Source organism: Gigantopelta aegis, chromosome 12 (assembly GCF_016097555.1).
Source record: "Gigantopelta aegis isolate Gae_Host chromosome 12, Gae_host_genome, whole genome shotgun sequence".
In the NCBI taxonomy this organism is placed as follows: domain Eukaryota; kingdom Metazoa; phylum Mollusca; class Gastropoda; order Neomphalida; family Peltospiridae; genus Gigantopelta; species Gigantopelta aegis.
The window spans coordinates 10,541,141-10,560,346 of record NC_054710.1 but is presented as its reverse complement, the minus strand read 5'-3'; the positions used below and the strand labels follow the sequence as shown (position 1 = coordinate 10,560,346).

At 38.8% G+C, this 19,206-nt stretch overlaps 1 protein-coding gene across 2 annotated transcripts in view; it reads left to right on the top strand.

Moving 5' to 3' along the window:
* The window catches only part of LOC121386439 (serine/threonine-protein kinase SIK3-like), an 89,006-nt gene that overhangs the window by 51,850 nt on the left and 17,950 nt on the right, over positions 1-19,206 (top strand). Inside the window, exons 1-4 of one of the 2 annotated variants that reach the window (XM_041517338.1) lie at positions 3,720-3,835; positions 17,555-17,716; positions 17,938-18,062; positions 18,693-18,816. In XM_041517338.1, the coding sequence (XP_041373272.1) occupies positions 17,578-17,716; positions 17,938-18,062; positions 18,693-18,816 (388 nt within the window). In that variant the 5' untranslated portion in view covers positions 3,720-3,835; positions 17,555-17,577. Of the gene's footprint in view, positions 1-3,719; positions 3,836-17,554; positions 17,717-17,937; positions 18,063-18,692; positions 18,817-19,206 lie in introns of those variants that run through there. The other variant, XM_041517337.1, reaches the window with a different exon arrangement.

The window sequence follows — 19,206 nt, the reverse complement described above, 5'->3', positions numbered from 1 at the left end:
GTTCTGCATTGCTGTGCATATTAACTGAAGGGGGTAGGGGATGGGGAAGCATAATGTTCTGAGTTGCTGTGCATATTAACTGAAGGAACTGGGGGGGGGGGGGGGGGATGGGGAAGCATAATGTTCTGCATTGCTGTGCATATTAACTGAAGGGGGTAGGGGATGGGGAAGCATAATGTTCTGAGTTGCTGTGCACTCCCCTCATTCCACTCCTGACACCAACACAGCATGTTCTTAAACAAACATTCCTTTCCTTTCCTTCCCAGTTACATATTAACTGAAGGAACTGAAGGGGGGGGGGGGGAAATAATGTTCTGAGTTTCGATGCACTCCCCTCATTCCACTCCTGACACCAACACAACATGTTGTTAAACAAACATTTCTTTCCTTTACTTCCCAGTTACATATTAACTGAAGGAACTGGGGGGGTGGGGGGTGGGGTGGAATAATGTTCTGAGTTTCGATGCACTCCCCTCATTCCACTCCTGACACCAACACAACATGTTGTTAAACAAACATTTCTTTCCTTTACTTCCCAGTTACATATTAACTGAAGGAACTGGGGGGGTGGGGGGGGGGGTGGAATAATGTTCTGAGTTTCGATGCACTCCCTCATTCCACTCCTGACACCAACACAACATGTTGTTAAACAAACATTTCTTTCCTTTACTTCTCAGTTACATATTAACTGAAGGAACTGGGGGGGGGGGGGGGAATAATGTTCTGAGTTTCGATGCACTCCCCTCATTCCACTCCTGACACCAACACAACATGTTGTTAAACAAACATTTCTTTCCTTTACTTCTCAGTTACATATTAACTGAAGGAACTGGGGGGGGGGGGGAATAATGTTCTGAGTTTCGATGCACTCCCCTCATTCCACTCCTGACACCAACACAACATGTTGTTAAACAAACATTTTCTTCCCTTTACTTCTCAGTTACATATTAACTGAAGGAACTGGGGGGGGGGGGGGAATAATGTTCTGAGTTTCGATGCACTCCCCTCATTCCACTCCTGACACCAACACAACATGTTGTTAAACAAACATTTCTTTCCTTTACTTCCCAGTTACATATTAACTGAAGGAACTGGGGGGGGGGGGGGGGGGGAATAATGTTCTGAGTTTCGATGCACTCCCCTCATTCCACTCCTGACACCAACACAACATGTTCTTAAACAAATATTCCTTTCCTTTGCTTTTCTTTTCCTTCCTGTGTTCCCATGTTACATTTCCAGTGAGACAAAAGGCCGAGTTCTGTAATGCTATTGATCGATGGTGGCGGCGGTCTCTGGCAGCAGGAGAGAGACTTTGCTCCATCAACAATGTACATGCGTATGTCCGCTGGTCTGCGCCAGCCCATTGACGTAATTGCGCTGTTTAGTTGGTCAAGTCTTCATCACGATGTCTCTGTACATCTCATGTCCTGTCCTTCTGACTAGCAGTGACCTCCCAGCACCCACATTCTCCTCGCACATCCTCGCACTTCCTTGTTCATCGATGTTTACTGCATTTATATACAGTACACAAGAAAATCTTCCTGTCTTAAAACATCTGCTTAAATACAGTAGTAGTAATAGTGAGAGAAAATAAATGTCTGTTATTTTATAAAACTGGGCAGTGGGTTTTGTTGGGGATTTTTTTTTTACAGGTTTTTAAATTTTTTAATTAATTAATATGTTTAATATTTTTTTTAATTGTTATTTTAATTTATAAACCATGCATAGGAGTCATGTGACTGATTGTATTTTTAAAAAAAGGAAAAAGAACAGCAATAACAGTAGAATTACAAAAATGCATACAGTGAAACCTCTCAAAATCAGACACTCTCGGAGTAAGTCAAATGTCCGGTTTTAAGAGGTATCCGGTTTAGAGAGGTTAAGTTCTTTACTGATTTTTAAAAAAGGACCGTGAAAAATGTCCGTCTTTTTTGTTTGTAATTCCGGTTTATAGATGGTCCGGTTTTGAGATGTTTTACTGTACTACCGAGGCATAATGATAATAGACAATGGCAAGTTATTATTATTTATTTTTAACAACATCACTAGAGCACATTGATTTGTTGATCATAGGCTATTGGATGTCAAACGTTTGGTTATTCTGACATATAGTCTTAGAGAGGAAACTCGCTACATTTTCTCATTAGTAGCAAAGGATCTTTTATATGCACCATCCCACAGACAGGATAGTACATACCACATATTTTGATATACCCCAAAGTGGCAAGTAGACAGAGAAATAAGACTAAAACAAGGAAAAGTAGATTAAGACTAGAAAAAAGACCGAGACAGATGAAAAAAGAATGAGAGGGAAAGTAGACTTTAAGTCTGGAAAGTAGACTGGCACGGGTAAAAGTAGATTGAGACAGGTGAAAGTAGACTGACATAAGGAAAGTAAACTGACAAGGAAAGTAGATAGAGACCAGGGAAAGTAGACTGACATAAGGAAAGTAGACTGATATAAGGAAAGTAGATAGAGACCCGGGAAAGTAGACTGACATAAGGAAAGTAGATAGAGACCAGGGAAAGTAGACTGACATAAAGAAAGTAGATAGAGACAAGGGAAAGTAGACTGACATAAGGAAAGTAGATAGAGACTATAGGGAAAGTAGACTGACATAAGGAAAGTAGATAGAGACCAGGGAAAGTAGACTGACATAAGGAAAGTAGACTGATATAAGGAAAGTAGATAGAGACAAGGGAAAGTAGACTGACATAAGGAAAGTAGATAGAGACCAGGGAAAGTAGACTGACATAAGGAAAGTAGACTGACATAAGGAAAGTAGATAGAGACCAGGGAAAGTAGACTGACATAAGGAAAGTAGATAGAGACCAGGGAAAGTAGACTGACATAAGGAAAGTAGATAGAGACCAGGGAAAGTAGACTGACATAAAGAAAGTAGATAGAGACAAGGGAAAGTAGACTGACATAAGGAAAGTAGATAGAGACTATAGGGAAAGTAGACTGACAGATAAAGTAGACTGACAAGGAAAGTAGACTAAGATGGGGGAAGTAGACTGAGATGGAAGTAGGCTTGGATGGAAGTAGACTTGAATGGAAGTAGACGGAGATGGAAATAGACGGAGATGGAAGTAGACTTGAATGGAAGTAGACTTGGATGGATGTAGATTTGGATGGATGTAGACTTGGATGGAAGTAGACTGAGATGGAAGTAGACTTGGATGGGGAAAGTAGACTGAGATAGGGAAGTAGACTGAGAGGTGGTGAACTAGACTGAGGTGGGTGTGATCCATATATTTCCTGTTTTAAATTATCAACATCAACTTCTATCATGTATTTTCTTTATTTTGTTACATGCCTGCCTTAAAATCTGTTGTAGCCAGTGTACCAAAAAAGAAAGAAAGAAATGTTTTATTTAACGACGCACTCAACACATTTTATTTACGGTTATATGGCGTCAGACATATGGTTAAGGACCACACAGATTTTGAGAGGAAACCCGTTGTCGCCACTTCATGGGCTACTCTTTCCGATTAGCAGCAAGGGATCTTTTATTTGCGCTTCCCACAGGCAGGATAGCACAAACCATGGACTTTGTTGAACCTGTTATGGACCACTGGTCAGTGCAAGTGGTTTACACCTACCCATTGAGCCTTGCGGAGCACTCACTCAGGGTTTGGAGTCAGTATCTGGATTAAAAATCCCATGCCTCGACTGGGATCCGAACCCAGTACCTACCAGATGGATGGCCTAACCACGACGCCACCGAGGCCGGTGTCATGGGATGATTAACAAGATGTTGACTCCAGATTTCATGCTGTGTATTACATAGGTTTTTCCTGTCTTTGTAATACACACAGACTACAGGTCACCGTAAGTAGTAAACATTTGTTTTCTTTATAATGACTCCACATTTTCGATAACCCCGAGCTAGCTCTAATCATGTGAACACATTGATTAAGTAGTTATTGGCTACACAGGGCTTCTAGAATTTTATAAACATCCACTAGCCATGAGATCCGTGATTTTAAAACTGTACTAGCCATGACTAAAAATTCACTAGCCCTACTTTAAAAAAAACACTTTTACCAATAGTAATAATCAGATATTTCACCTAAAGAGGGAGGTTGAGCTTAAAAATGCTTAGATTGGGGTGGAAAGAGGGAGCAGGATATTCATATTTACAAAATATGTAAATGCAGCATTTGACCATGGGCTTTTTCCACTAGCCGTCGGGCTAGTTATAGTAGTTACTTACTAGCCCAACACTGAATATCACTAGCCATGGGAGTGGGGCTACCATAATCTAGAAGCCCTGTGCTACAAATAAATTAGGGACGGAATGTAGCCCAGTGGTAAAGCGCTTGGCTATTTTTCGTTCCAGCCAATGCATCATGACTGGTATATCAAAGGCCGTGGTATGTGCTATCTTGTCTGTATGATGGTGCATATATAAAAGATTCCTTGCTACTAATGAAAAAATGTAGTGGGTTTCCTCTCTAAGACTATATGTAAAAATTACCAAATGTTTGACATCCAATAGCTGATGATTATTAAATTGCTGTAGTAGTGTTATTAAACAAAACAAAATGTTTAACTCTCTGTTAATGGATGGTTTCTTGACCATTTGGAATTCTTGATCCTTTGCAAACATTGAAAGTCTATATAAAAAATTACCTCCAGCCCCCACCCCTCCCCCCACTTAATTTTTTTATCAATTCTGGAAATGCCCTTATATGCTGTAGTTTAGGATAGCATATGTGACTTCAGCTAATTGAGACTAGCATGTGTATTGTGCTGACCCGGTCACTACACAAGCCAGTGAATCGTGTTGACTCGGCTTTGACCCTGTCACATCCAAACTCGGTCACGTATTGATCAACAAAACCTTGTTTACAATACTGTGCTTCTTTCCTTGACCATCTCTAACCCACATTTCCCTCTAACCACACAGAAAATCCTTTGATTTATTACTGCATTATAGGCCCTTCTCTGAGTTGAGTTGATTTATTACTGCATTATAGGCCCTTCTCTGGGTTGAGTTGATTTATTACTGCATTATAGGCCCTTCTCTGGGTTGAGTTGATTTATTACTGCATTATAGGCCCTTCTCTGAGTAGAGTTGATTTTATACCTTATAGGTCCATCTATGAGTAGAGTTATTATCATATAGGGCCTTCTTTGAGTAGAATTATTACCATAAAGGCCCTTCTCTGAGTAGAGTTTATTTATTACCATAAAGGCCCTTCTCTGAGTAGTTGATTTTATACCATATAGGTCCATCTATGAGTAGAGTTATTACCATATAGGGCCTTCTTTGAGTAGAGTTGATTTAGTATGGTAAAGGTCCTTGAGTAGAGTTGATTTATTGCCATATAGGCCCTTCTCTAAGTAGGCTGGCCTCGGTGGCGGATTAGGCCATCAGTCTACAGGCTGGTAGGTATTGGGTTCGGATCCCAGTCGAGGCATGGGATTTTTAATCAAGATACCGACTCCAAACCCCGAGTGAGTGCTCTGCAAGGGTCAGTGTAAACCACTTGCACTGACTAGTGATCTATAACTGGTTAACAAAGGCCATGGTTTGTGCTATCCTGCCTGTGGGAAGCACAAATAAAAGATCCCTTGCTGCCTGTCATAAAAGAGTAGCCTATGTGGCAACAGCGGGTGTCCTCTAAAAAACAGTGTCAGACTGACCATATGTTTGACATCTATAATAGCCGATGATAAGATAAAAAAAATCAATGGGCTCTAGTGGCATCATTAAATAAAACAAACTACTTTTTTTCTCTAAGTAGAGTTCATTTATTACCATGTAGGTCCTTCTCTGAGTAGTTGATTTAATACCATATAGGCCCTTCTATGAGTAGAGTTAATACCATATAGGCCCTTCTTTGAGTAGAGTTGATTTATTGCCATATAGGCCCTTCTTTGAGTAGTTGATTTAATACCATATAGGTCCTTCTATGAGTAGAGTTATTACCATATAGGTCCTTCTCTAAGCAGGATTGATTTATTACTGTGTATAGGCCCTTCTCTGAGTACTTAGAGTTGATCTATAGGCCCTTCTTTGAGTGGAGTTGATTTATTACCATGTAGGCCCTGCTCTGAGTAGAGTTGATTTAGTATGATAAAGGCCCTTTTCTGAGTAATTGATTTAATACCATATCAGTCCTTCTATGAGTAGAGTTATTACCTTATAGGTCCTTCTCTAAGTGGAGTTCATTAATTACTGTATAGGTCCTTTTCTGAGTAGAGTTGATTTATTACTGTACCGGCCCTTCTCTGAGTAGTTATTACCATATAGGCCCTTCTCTCAGTATAGTTGATGTATTACCATATAGATACTTATCTGAGGAGAGGTGAATGTTATCATATAGGCCCTTCTCTGAGTAGAGATGAAATATTACTATATAGGCCCTTCTCTGAGTAGAGATGAAATATTACAATATAGGCCCTTCTCTGAGTAGAGATGAAATATCACCATATAGGCCCTTCTCTGAGTAGAGATGAAATATTACCATATAGGCCCTTCTCTGAACAGAGATGAAATATTACCATATAGGCCCTGAGTTGAGTAGAGTTGATTTTGTAAAATAGAATACTACATTTAGTGTCTGTTTCATATCATTCATCTTACAACTTGTTTAAAAACATCCAGTCACTTTCTGAGTAGTGTTAGAGTTGTGGTGGTGGTGGTGTATATGTGTGTGTGTTTTGTGTGTGTGTCACTGTGTGTGCATATGTTTTGTGTGTGTGTCACTGTGTGTGTGTATGTGTATGTGAGTGTATGTTTGTGTGTGTGTGTGTGTGTGTGTATGTATATGCGTGTATGTGCATTTGTTTGTGTGTGCATGTGTGTGTGTCTGTTTTGGCTGATGCTTTACATTCATTCTGAATGGTGACCACTTTCTAGACCATATTTATAACCCACTTTACTCTATTACAGTACCTATCCACCTCCCCCCACCCTTCCCCGCTATCTTTGGAATTGCTGCATACTGCATGAATGTTTGAATAATAACCATATCAATGACTTTACTAAATGCTATAGTAGTTAATGATGACCAGTGTTCGAAATAAGCACTTGTCCGTTTGTCCAGGCAGGACGTAGCTCAGTGTTACAGCTCTCGCTTAAGGCATGATTGATCTAGGATTGATTCCCATCGGTGGGCCCATTGGGCTATTTCTCATTCCAGCCAGTGCTCCACAACTGGTATAACAAAGGCCGTGGTATGTACTATCCAGTCTGTGGGATGGTGCATATAAAAGATCCCTTGCTGCTAATCGGAAAGAGTAGCCCATGAAGTGGCGACAGCGGGTTTCCTCTCTCAATATCTGTGTGGTCCTTAACCATATGTCGGACGTCATATAACCATAAATAAAATGTGTTGAGTGCGTCATTAAATAAAACATTTCCTTCCTTCCTTCCTTCCTTCCTTGTCCGTTTGTCCTGACAAGTGAAAATCCGCTCGGACAAGCAAAATGTACCTCAGTAATTGTCTATGTAGTGGACAAGTTACAATTTTCAATGCAGTTTCATTTTGAACAATCAAATCTAATGTCCTTGTACGTGAATAAAGCTAACAACTTATTTGGACTAGTGAAAGTATTGGCGGAGAAGTAGATTTCTACATATATTTCTGCTGATTTCTATCACTGATAACATACGTGTGTAACAGCAAGTGAAAATGCTGGGTGTGTTGTTAAGTAAACTATTTCTTCTCGGGTTTTTTCTTCTATTCTAAATGAGGTCAGTGCTGTGACAACCCTTATAAATTTAACAAACAACAGTGTGGGTTAACTTTTGTAATTAAAGCTTAAAGCACTAGATTAAAGCTTAAAGCTCTAGACTTTAAACACAAAATAATTCAGCAAAAAAAAAAACCTGCATAAAAAAGAAAGAAATGTTTTATTTAATGAGGCACTCGACACATTTTATTTACAGTTATATGCTGTCAGACATATGGTTACGGACCACACATATATTGAGGGAGAAAACCCAATGTCGCCACTTCATGAGCTACTCTTTTCGATTAGCAGCAAGGGATCTTTTATATGCACCATCCCACAGACAGGATAGCACATACCATGGCATTTGATGTACTAGCCGTGGTGCACTGGCTGGAATGAGATGTAGCCCAATGGGCCCACTGACAGGGATCAATATCCAAACTGACCACGCATCAAGCGAGCGCTGTACCACTGGGCTACATCTTGCCCCACAACCACAATTCAGATTCTAATATAAAAGTATTATTTTGCTAATCGCTGTTCCCAAACTGATCATATCAGGAACATGTGCAGGAAATTGTACAGCAGTTTGGGGGGTGAGGTTGGGAGTGAGGGTTGCAGTGGGGGTGGGTAGAATGTGGCTAGTGCAGGTTTTAATTGGGGTTAGGTCATGCTGCCCTGAAGTCTGCTTGGAGCAGGGGATTGTGTTTGGAGGTGGGGGGGGGGGGATATTTGTGTGTGTGTGTGTTTGTGTGTGTGTGTGTGTGTGTTTGTGTGTGTGTGTTCATTTGTTCTGTAGTGTTATTAAATTCATTTAGAGATACATATGCTCAAAAACTGCCTACCACCCCTCTTAAATGGAACAGCCCAAATTTAAAAAATAATAATTTCTGCACTCATGTAACTTTTTCCTTTTTTTTTCCTTTTTTTTTGTTACATGCATTTGTTTATCTATATTTGTATTTGACATTTCTGGAACGTGTGTGTCTTAATTTCATTTATATTTGTCATCAATATTGTCCATTCATCTGATTGGGTTTTTTCTCGTTCCAACCAGTGCACCACGACTTGTTATTCAAAGGCTGTGGTATATATGCTTTCCTGTGCATATAAAAAATCCCATGCTGCATTAGGAAAAATGTAGCGGACTTCCTCTGATGACCATGTGTTTGAATTATCAAATGTGTGACATACAATAGCCGATGATTAATAAATCAATGTGCTCTAGTAGTGTCGTTAAACAAAACAAACTTTAATCCCATTGGTTCGATCTCTTGTTGGTAGACTGCTTGACTGAGATACTGTGGTTATAGGATAAAACCCTCTTGGTTTTTCCCATTCCAACCAGTGTATCAGAGGCTGTCCTATGTATGGGAAAGTTAAAGTTTGTTTTGTTTAACGACACCACTAGAGCATGTCGTCATCACTATAGTGACACTAAAGAAAGAAGAAATTTGTTTTGTTTAACAACACCACTAGAACACATTGATTTATTAATCGTCGGCTATTGGATGTCAAACATTTGGGGTATTTTTTTTTTTCATTACTAGCAAGGTATCTTTTATATGCACCATCCCACAGACAGTTAGTTAGTGCACTGGCTGGAATGAGAAATAGCCCAGTGGGCTCACCGATGGGAATTGATCCTAAACTGACCGCGCATCAGGCGAGCTAATTACCACTGGACTACATCCCGCCCCTCTGTGGAAAAGTTCATATTAAAGGCACACTGTCACGGATTTAAAGGCACACTGTCACAGATTTAAAGGCACACTGTCACATACTTAAGGACCTTATTTCTCTAAAAATGGATAATAAATAAAAATTACATTAATTGTTGGAAACCATATATAGCTATCACATCACCTTAACTGAACCATGATGGAGCGAAATCCATATCAACCCGCTGAGCAATTTCAGTTTTTGAATTATGGTCCATTGCCATAATTAAATTATTTTAACAAAATATCATTAATAAATGGAATATGGTGGTTATGAAGATGGTTGAATAAAGTACCTTTAGGGACAAATCAAATAATTTTTGTTCAGGTAATACTTTGTTAGACCATTAAATAGGTCAGTGGTCTGTGACAATATGCCTTTAAAGATCATTTGCTGCTGATGGAAAAATGTTGTGGCTTTCATTTAAAGCTTTCAGAATGTGCTCTAGTGGTGTTATTAAACAAAACAATTTTTTTTTTTTAATTACCAAAAGGTTCACATACAGTAGCTGATGATAAATAAATCAATGTGCTCTAGTAGTGTCATTAAACAAAAACAAATTTAATATTTTAATTGAAAACTAAATGTGAAAAATTACCAAATGTTTTAGATCCAATAGCTGATGACAAGTATGTTTATTATTTATTTATTTATTCTTAATCAATGTGTTCTAGTGGTGTTGTTAAACAAAGCAAATTTTAGCTCTCTCAATACATGTTTTTCTCAATTCCAGTTTCTTGTTTTACTTTAATAACGGTGCTACCAAATTTAGAGGTGGAATTTCCTAAAGACAGCCATGTTTGATTTTGATTTTTGCTTAATCTGCTCTAGTGGTGTCATTAAACAAAGCACATTCTGGCTTCTCAATTCCAATTTCTTCTTTTACTTTAATAACGGTGCCACCGAGTTAAGAGGTGGAAGTTCCTAACGACAACCATGTTTTGGGGTTTTTTCTCAATCAGTGTACTCTAGTGATGTCATTAAACAAAGCAAATTTTAGCTTTCTCAATTCCAATTTCTTCTTTTACTTCAATAACGCTGCCACCGAGTTTAGAGGTGTGCCGAGTTAAAAGGTGGAAATTCCTAAAACCAACCGTGTTTGATTTATTTATTTTTTCCTCTTTTTTTGGGGTGTGTGTCGTTATTAATTTCCTTGTGGAAATGACTGACCTACTCCATTTGTGAGGAAGTATTGATGGGAAGCACTCGGTAGTCTCCCGTTGACGTCATAGTGACGCTGATGGATTAAAAAAAAAAAAGAAGAAGAAAACGTAATCAATTTACACTTGGCTGTCTCCCAGTGTTGTGAAACAGGCTGCCATTAATGTCATGCGCACCTTTCTGTTTCAAGGACAAATATTTTATTTCAAAGCAGAATGTGTCGTACAAACAATGACGTCCAGTTTTGTTTACGTTCTTCACTCAGTGTGCAGCCTTGTTATAGCCAAACAAACACCAGTGCCAGGATAAACCTGGGTGCAGGGATGCTTTGGGTGGGGTGTGTGGAATTAAAAAAAAATATATATATATATTTTTGTAGAAAAATTGTTTGAGATGTGTTTATGCAGTCAAGCCTGGTGAAGTAGTGATCTGGCTTAATTAGAAACCGTGTTAATATTATTCCGAATCATCTAGTAAAGTTAAGTTTGTTTTGTTTAATGACACCACTAGAGCACATTGATTAAATAATCATCAGCTCTTGGATGTTGAACACTTTTGGTTATTCTAACATGTCTTCAGTTGAAGTTTGTTTTGTTTAACGACACCACTAGAGCACATTGATTAAATAATCATCGGCTATTGGATCTCAAACATTTGGTCATATTAACACAGGTCTTCAGTTAAAGTTTGTTTTGTTTAATGACACCACTAGAGCACATTGATTAAATAATCAGCGGCTACTGGATGTCAAACATTTGGTAATTCTAACATATCTTCAGTTGAAGTTTGTTTTGTTTAATGACACCACTAGAGCACATTGATTAAATAATCATCAGCTCTTGGATGTTGAACACTTTTGGTTATTCTAACATGTCTTCAGTTGAAGTTTGTTTTGTTTAACGACACCACTAGAGCATATTGATTAAATAATCATCGGCTATTGGATGTCAAACATTTGGTCATATTAACACAGGTCTTCAGTTAAAGTTTGTTTTGTTTAATGACACCACTAGAGCACATTGATTAAATAATCATCGGCTACTGGATGTCAAACATTTGGTAATTCTAACACATATCTTCAGTTGAAGTTTGTTTTGTTTAACGACACCACTAGAGCACATTTATTAATTAAACATTGGTTACTGACAGGTGTTCAGTTAGTTAAAGTTTGTTTTGTTTAACGACACCACTAAAGCACATTGATTAAATAATCATCGGCTATTGGATGTCAAACATTTGGTCATATTAACACAGGTCTTCAGTTAAAGTTTGTTTTGTTTAATGACACCACTAGAGCACATTGATTAATAATCATCGGCTACTGGATGTCAAACATTTGGTAATTCTAACACATATCTTCAGTTGAAGTTTGTTTTGTTTAATGACACCACTAGAGCACATTTATTAATTAAACATTGGTTACTGACAGGTGTTCAGTTAGTTAGTTTGTTTTGTTTAACGACACCACTAAAGCACATTTATTAATTAAACATTGGTTACTGACAGGTGTTCAGTTAGTTGAAGTTTGTTTTGTTTAACGACACCACTAGAGCACATTGATTAAATAATCATCGGCTATTGGATGTCAAACATTTGGTCATATTAACACAGGTCTTCAGTTAAAGTTTGTTTTGTTTAATGACACCACTAGAGCACATTGATTAATAATCATCGGCTACTGGATGTCAAACATTTGGTAATTCTAACACATATCTTCAGTTGAAGTTTGTTTTGTTTAATGACACCACTAGAGCACATTTATTAATTAAACATTGGTTACTGACAGGTGTTCAGTTAGTTAGTTTGTTTTGTTTAACGACACCACTAAAGCACATTTATTAATTAAACATTGGTTACTGACAGGTGTTCAGTTAGTTGAAGTTTGTTTTGTTTAACAACACCACTAGAGCACATTGATTAAATAATCATCAGCTATTGGATCTTGTACTTATAGTAATTTTGATAATGTTCATGTAGTCTAAGAGGAAAACCGCTACATTTTTCCATTAGCAGCAAGAGATATATTTTATATGCACTTTCCTACATACAGGACAACACATACCATAGCCGTAGATATACCAGTAGTGTGGTAATGGTTGGAATGGGAAAGACAAATTGTTCCTCCGAGGGGGTTCAATACTTTTAATCTGTGCACCTCAGGTTTGTTTTTCCCATTCCAACTAGAGACATGTTCTAATGTACAGTCACAATGAAACCTCGTAAAACAGGACCCTCTGTAAATTGGAATTCCTTCATAACTGGACACTCTGTAAATTGGAATTCCTTCAAAACAGGACCCTCTGTAAATTGGAATTCCTTCAAAACAGGACCCTCTGTAAACTGGAATTCCCTCAAAACAGGACCCTCTGTAAACTGGAATTCCCTCAAAGCCATACGTTTTTCACGGTCCTTTTCTGTAAAATCTGTACAGAACTTAACCTCTCTAAACTGGATACCTCTTAAAACTGGAAATTGTTCCTGGTTCTTAGGGTGTCCAGTTTAGAGGAGTTTCACTGTAGTCCCATACCGAAATGGAAATACTGCAGCTTCACCATTCATCTCATCATCATCCATGTTTGTAATGTCCAAAAAGAAAAAGAAAAAAAATTCTTTGTCTCTGTGTTAAATGTTTGTGTGTTTTAAAAAAAAAAAAAAAAAAAAAAAAAAAAACGACAATAAACAAAGAAAGACTACATGTATACTACCAACTGCGTTAGATCGCTTCCCACTGATTAAGAATACTGTGACCTAGTGACTTTGTAACATACCTAGGGGACAGGATTTAGCTTAGTCAGTTAAATACTTGCCTGAGGTGCTTACGTCACAGGATCGAACCACTTCGGTAGACCCATTCAATTGATTGTTTTTTTTCTCTCGTTCCAAACTGTGCACACCACAACTGGTCAAATTCATGGTATGTGCTTTCCTGTCTGTGGGAAAGTGCATATATAAGATTCCTTTCTAAGACTTACCAAATGTTTGACATCCAGTAGCCGATGATTAATAAATCAGTGTGCTCCAATGGTGTCATTAAACAAAACAAACTTTCTTTCTTTCTGATTGTTTTTTTTTCTCATTCCAACCAGTGCACCACAACTAGTCGCAAGCCATGGTATGCGCTTTCCCGTATATGGGAAAGTGCATATAAAAGATCCCTTGCTGCTAATGGAAAAATGTAGCAAGTTTTCTCTTTAAGAATATCTGTCAAAATTACTGAATGAAAAAAATTAAAGTTTGTTTTATTTAACAACACCACTAGAGCACATTGATTTTTTTTTGTCTTATCATCGGCTATTGGACGTCAAACATATGGTCATTCTGACACTGTTTTTTAGAGGAAACCCGCTGTCACCACATAGGCTACTCTTTTACGACAGACAGCAAGGGATCTTTTATTTGCACTTCCTACAGGCAGGATAGCACAAACCATGGCCTTTGTTGAACCAGTTATGGATCACTGGTTGGTGTAAGTGGTTTACACCTACCCATTGAGCCTTGTGGAGCACTCACTCAGGGTTTGGTGTCGGTATCTGGATTAAAAATCCCATGCCTCGACTGGGATCCGAACCCAGTACCTACCAGCCTGTAGACCGATGGCCTAACCACGACGCCACCGAGGCTGGTAAATTACCGAATGATTGACATCCAATAGCCAATGATTAATAAATCAACGTGCTCTAGTGGTGTCGTTAAACAAAACAAAACAAAATCTTATTATGTTTGTTGGGCAGGATTTAGCCCAGTTTTAAAGTGCCCGCCTGATGCGCTGTCGGTCTGGGATCGATCCCCGTCAGGAAAGAGATTTTGTTCTGAGGAATTCTTGTCTATGTAATTCCATAGTTTTAGTACATATATAGAGAGATTATTATACGAGCTTGTGTGCCATACTGATTTTACGAAACTAGTGTCAGGATTATTGTAATACATGAATCCTGACACAAGTTTCGTAAAATCAGTGAGATTCACACGTGAGTGTAATAATTTCTTTATTATCCACATTATCCAGAATATTGAATTCGTGAATAACAAGTTAGGATCATGTCAAAACGTAACTAAAAAGAGACGACAAAATGACGTAATTTTTTAAATGATGTCGTTTTGATAAGTGGTTACACTGTGCAAGCTGCATTAAGTTATGACAGGGGAGAGACGTAGCCCAGTGGTATAGCGCGCGGTCGGTCTAGGGTCGATTTCCGTCGGTGGGCCCATTGGGCTATTTCTCATTCTAACCACAGCACCACGACTGGTATATCAAAGGCCGTGGTATGTACTATCCTGTCTGTGGGATGGTGTATATAAAAGAACCCTTGCTGCTAATCGAAAAGAGTAGCCCATGAAGTGTTGACAGCGGGTTTCCTCTCTCAATATCTGTGTGGTCCTTAACCATATGTCTAATGCCATATAACCTTAAATGAAATGTGTTGAGTGCGTCATTAAATAAAACATTTCTTTCTCTTGTTGTGGACATGAAATCATTATACATGTAACTCAGGTGTGTTATATACTGGTTATATTTCCCTGTATATCTTGAACTATGTGGATAATAAATGCATTAATTTACCTGATTTACAGGGGTTGCCATTTGTGGAATCAAAAGTTCATCAGTTAGCAGAGCGATTATACCAGTAACTGATGATTGATTGTTAAATTGCAACCAATTCCCAACACACTACATGTATATACTATACCACCTGACTTGGATCTCATCCCACAGGTCAACACTAGTGTGACCTAGTGACTTTGTCACATACCTGTGCAGCGTGGCGTAGCGTAAACTCTATTAACGTGCCTCTATCCAATTAAGGTTCAGGCACGTCTCTCCCACACCCAGTCTCTGGCATGGCCAGTGGTCGAGTGTGGGACAGATAATTTACTTTTTAATGGGGCAATTTTGAATTATTTATAAAAGGCATAGGGGAATTTTGATGCGTCGTTGAAATAACCTATGGTATTTAAATAAAAATTAATTCCATTCCATCGATCTACCTGTTGCACCTGCACTGTGCTGTCAGTGTTCGTCGTTGTTTGTGACTCCCGGTAAAACGACTGCCAATAAACAGATACCTGGCCATTCCCCTGACTTGCTGGTCAAGTCACTTGACACTAAGCTGTATCACCGGCCTCGGTGGCGGCGTGGCAGGCCATCGGTCTACAGGCTGGTAGGTACTGGGTTCGGATCCCAGTCGAGGCATGGGATTTTTAATCCAGATACCGACTCCAAACCCTGAGTGAGTGCTCAGCAAGGCTCAATGGGTAGGTGTAAACCACTTGCACCAACCAGTGATCCATAACTGGTTCAACAAAGGCCATGGTTTGTGCTATCCTGCCTGTGGGAAGCGCAAATAAAAGATCCCTTGCTGCCTGTCGTAAAAAAGAGTAGCCTATGTGGCGACAGCGGGTTTCCTCTAAAAAAAATGTGTGTGATCCTTAACCATATGTCTGACGCCATATAACCATAAATAAAATGTGTTGAGTGCGTCGTTAAATAAAACACTTCTTTCTTTCTTTCTAAGCTGTATGTGTATCGTCTGTGTTCGCCGTGATGAACTAGTGAATTGACATGTATCTGTAGCTTGTATATAATAAATAATGTTGAAACTTGCATAAGAACCCTACTGTAACAAAAAAAAGTTTTTGGGTAAATAATTTCAGTTTTCTTTGATGTAAGACAAAAAGTAAAAGTGTTTTGCAAATAAAGAAATACTAAATGTGAGTGTTGGTTGTACAAAAAAATAGTTTAAGCTAGGCAAAAAATGTATGCAATTTTATTTCATCTAGTACCAATGTCTCAAGTAGCCTTGTGCTTGAAACATGTATAGGGTAGCTGTAAAAAAAAAAAGTACTCTAATTTTGTGTGGAACTAGGGTAGCCATAGACGCTACCCGTTCATCTCTGAAATGAGCAGGTTCATCCCCAAGTTTTTCTAATTCACTTTTAAGGGTGAAGGGTGGTAGTATTTATATCCGTGGTGTTTATATGTCGATTGATATGCTGCAGGTAGGAGATTTAGCTACACATGTTACTATTGTCGTCTGTGGGATTTGGTTTGGTGGTATGCACCCTACATTCAGGTGCGGGACGTAGCCCAGTGGTAAAGCGCTCGCTTGATGAACGTCGATCTAGGATCAATTCTCATCGGTGGACCCATTGGGCTATTTCTCGTTCCAGCCATTGCTCCACAACTGGTGTAACAAAGGCCGTGCTATGGGTTATCCTGTCTGTGGGATGGTGCATATAAAAGATCCCTTGCTGCTAATCGAAAAGAGTAGCCCATGAAGTGGCGACAGCGGGTTTTCTCTCTCAGTATCTGTGTGGTCCTTAACCACATGTCTGATGCCATATAACCATAAAAAAAATGTGTCGAGTGCGTCATTAAATAAAACATTTCCTTCCTTCTTCCTTGATACACTGCAGTAGGAGTTTTAGCCACACATGATACTATTGTCGTCTGTGGGATTTGATTTGGTGGTATGCACCCTACATTCATGTATATTAGTGTTATATGCATGTGCATTTATCTTACAAGTCGTTTAAAAAACATATCCAACTCGCTTTCACTTGTTAGATACGTTTTTATACCACCAAATCAAATCCCATAGATGACAATAGTAACACCTATTACAGGGATTGAAATTAACGGCTAATTGTCCAGACGTCATTTTAATCGTTGTTTTGTTTTCTCTGCAGACCACTTGGTGGCTCATGGGCATATGAACGAGAAGGAGGCTCGTAATAAGTTCAAGCAGAGCTCGAAATTAATGGCTAATTATCCAGACATCATTTTAATGGTTGTTTTGTTTTCTCCGCAGACCATTTGGTGGCTCAAGGGTGTATGAACGAGAAGGAGGCTTGTAAGAAGTTCCAGCAGGGCTCCAAATTAATGGCTAATTAAATGAGAAGGAGGCTCGAAAGAAGGGCTCGAAATTAACGGCTAATTGTCCAGACACCATTTTAATTGTTGTTTTATTTTCTCCACAGACCATTTGGTAGCTCATGGGCGTATGAACGAGAAGGAGGCTCGCAAGAAGTTCAAGCAGATTGTCGCGGCCGTGTCGTACTGTCATAGTCGACACATCGTCCACCGAGACCTGAAGGCGGAAAACTTGCTACTTGATGCAAACCTCAACATCAAAATAGCAGGTAATAGATTTTCTCGTAGTTATCTCACATATTGTATGTTGAATTATTGCCCATGTGGTTAAAACTATCTTGGTACATATCAAAAGTGCTAGGTCCCGCTAGAACACCAAGTGGGACATAACACTTATTGACGTCACAGGATGACGTCATCGATTGGCGCACTACAACCTTACAATAATTTTTAAAATGTCATGACGCATGTTTTTTTGTTTTGTTTTCAGATTTTGGTTTCAGCAATCACTTCTGTCCTGGTTCCATGCTGAAGACGTGGTGCGGCAGTCCACCCTACGCCGCACCGGAATTGTTTGAAGGCAAGGAGTACGACGCTCCTAAAGTCGATGTCTGGGTAACCATTCATTATACATTGTTTGAATACAGTAAATACAACTTTGGTGGTGTAGTGCTTAATCCTGTCCAGGGATCTTGGCCCTAAGATTACCTTAAGCACATAGCTACCCTATACACTTAAGTTGATCTTAGGGCTAAGATCTCTTTGTGGAAAGGGACCCTGGACGGAGGAGCCGGCTGAGGCTAGCACTTGTGCCCAGGACAGGCGTGTGCTACAACAGCTTGCTCTGAATGTGAGTTGATCTCATTGAAGATTCCTGTAACTTTGATTTAACCAAAAAGTACACAGATATGTTAGGAAAGTTAATATTTCAAAGGGAGGCCACTCGCATTAATTTCATGTCACTCGCATTAATTTAGGGACACGTTCATTTCAGGATCTACAGTATGTATTTTATGATCTGACATTCCTTTTCTTTTTATAGATTTAACTGTTTAACTATAATATGAAATTCTGTATTGATGGTTATTCCTTTGACAGGAATTGTCTTTCTTTGTTACTGTTTAACTATAATCAAAAATTCTGTGTTGTGACACGAGTTGTCTTTCTTTGTTACTGTTTAACTATGATATAAAATTCTGTGTCGAATGTTATATTTCTGACGTGAGTTGTCTATCTTTGTTACAGAGCCTCGGTGTGGTGCTGTATGTACTCGTGTGTGGTGCTCTTCCGTTTGATGGCAGCACACTACAGTCGCTGAGATCTCGGGTTCTCAGCGGGAAATTCCGCATTCCATTTTTCATGTCTACAGGTAGGTAGTGATAATCAGTGCAGGCCTTAATCTAGCCGGCGAAATGAACATTTTCTTCGCCGAACGTCCACTCAAGTCGCTGAGTTATTAGCAGTAGTGAGAAGTCAATGTCGCCATAATAGTTTTGATATCACCCAATTTCAGAAACAAAATCACGCAACAGACATCAAGACCTCAACTTGTTTAAGGTCAATGACAGCCACTCATCACACTCTTGTTTTGGCTTCGTACACACTAAATATTTCACATTTTATCATAATTTCTCTTGAAATCCTTATTTCATAAAAGGTACAATTTTTTTTAATCGCAAGATTTTCTCCAAACACATTCAGGTGCATTAGTAATGTTCAAACAAAATATTTTCAGTAGCAATTTTGCATTGGAATTTTT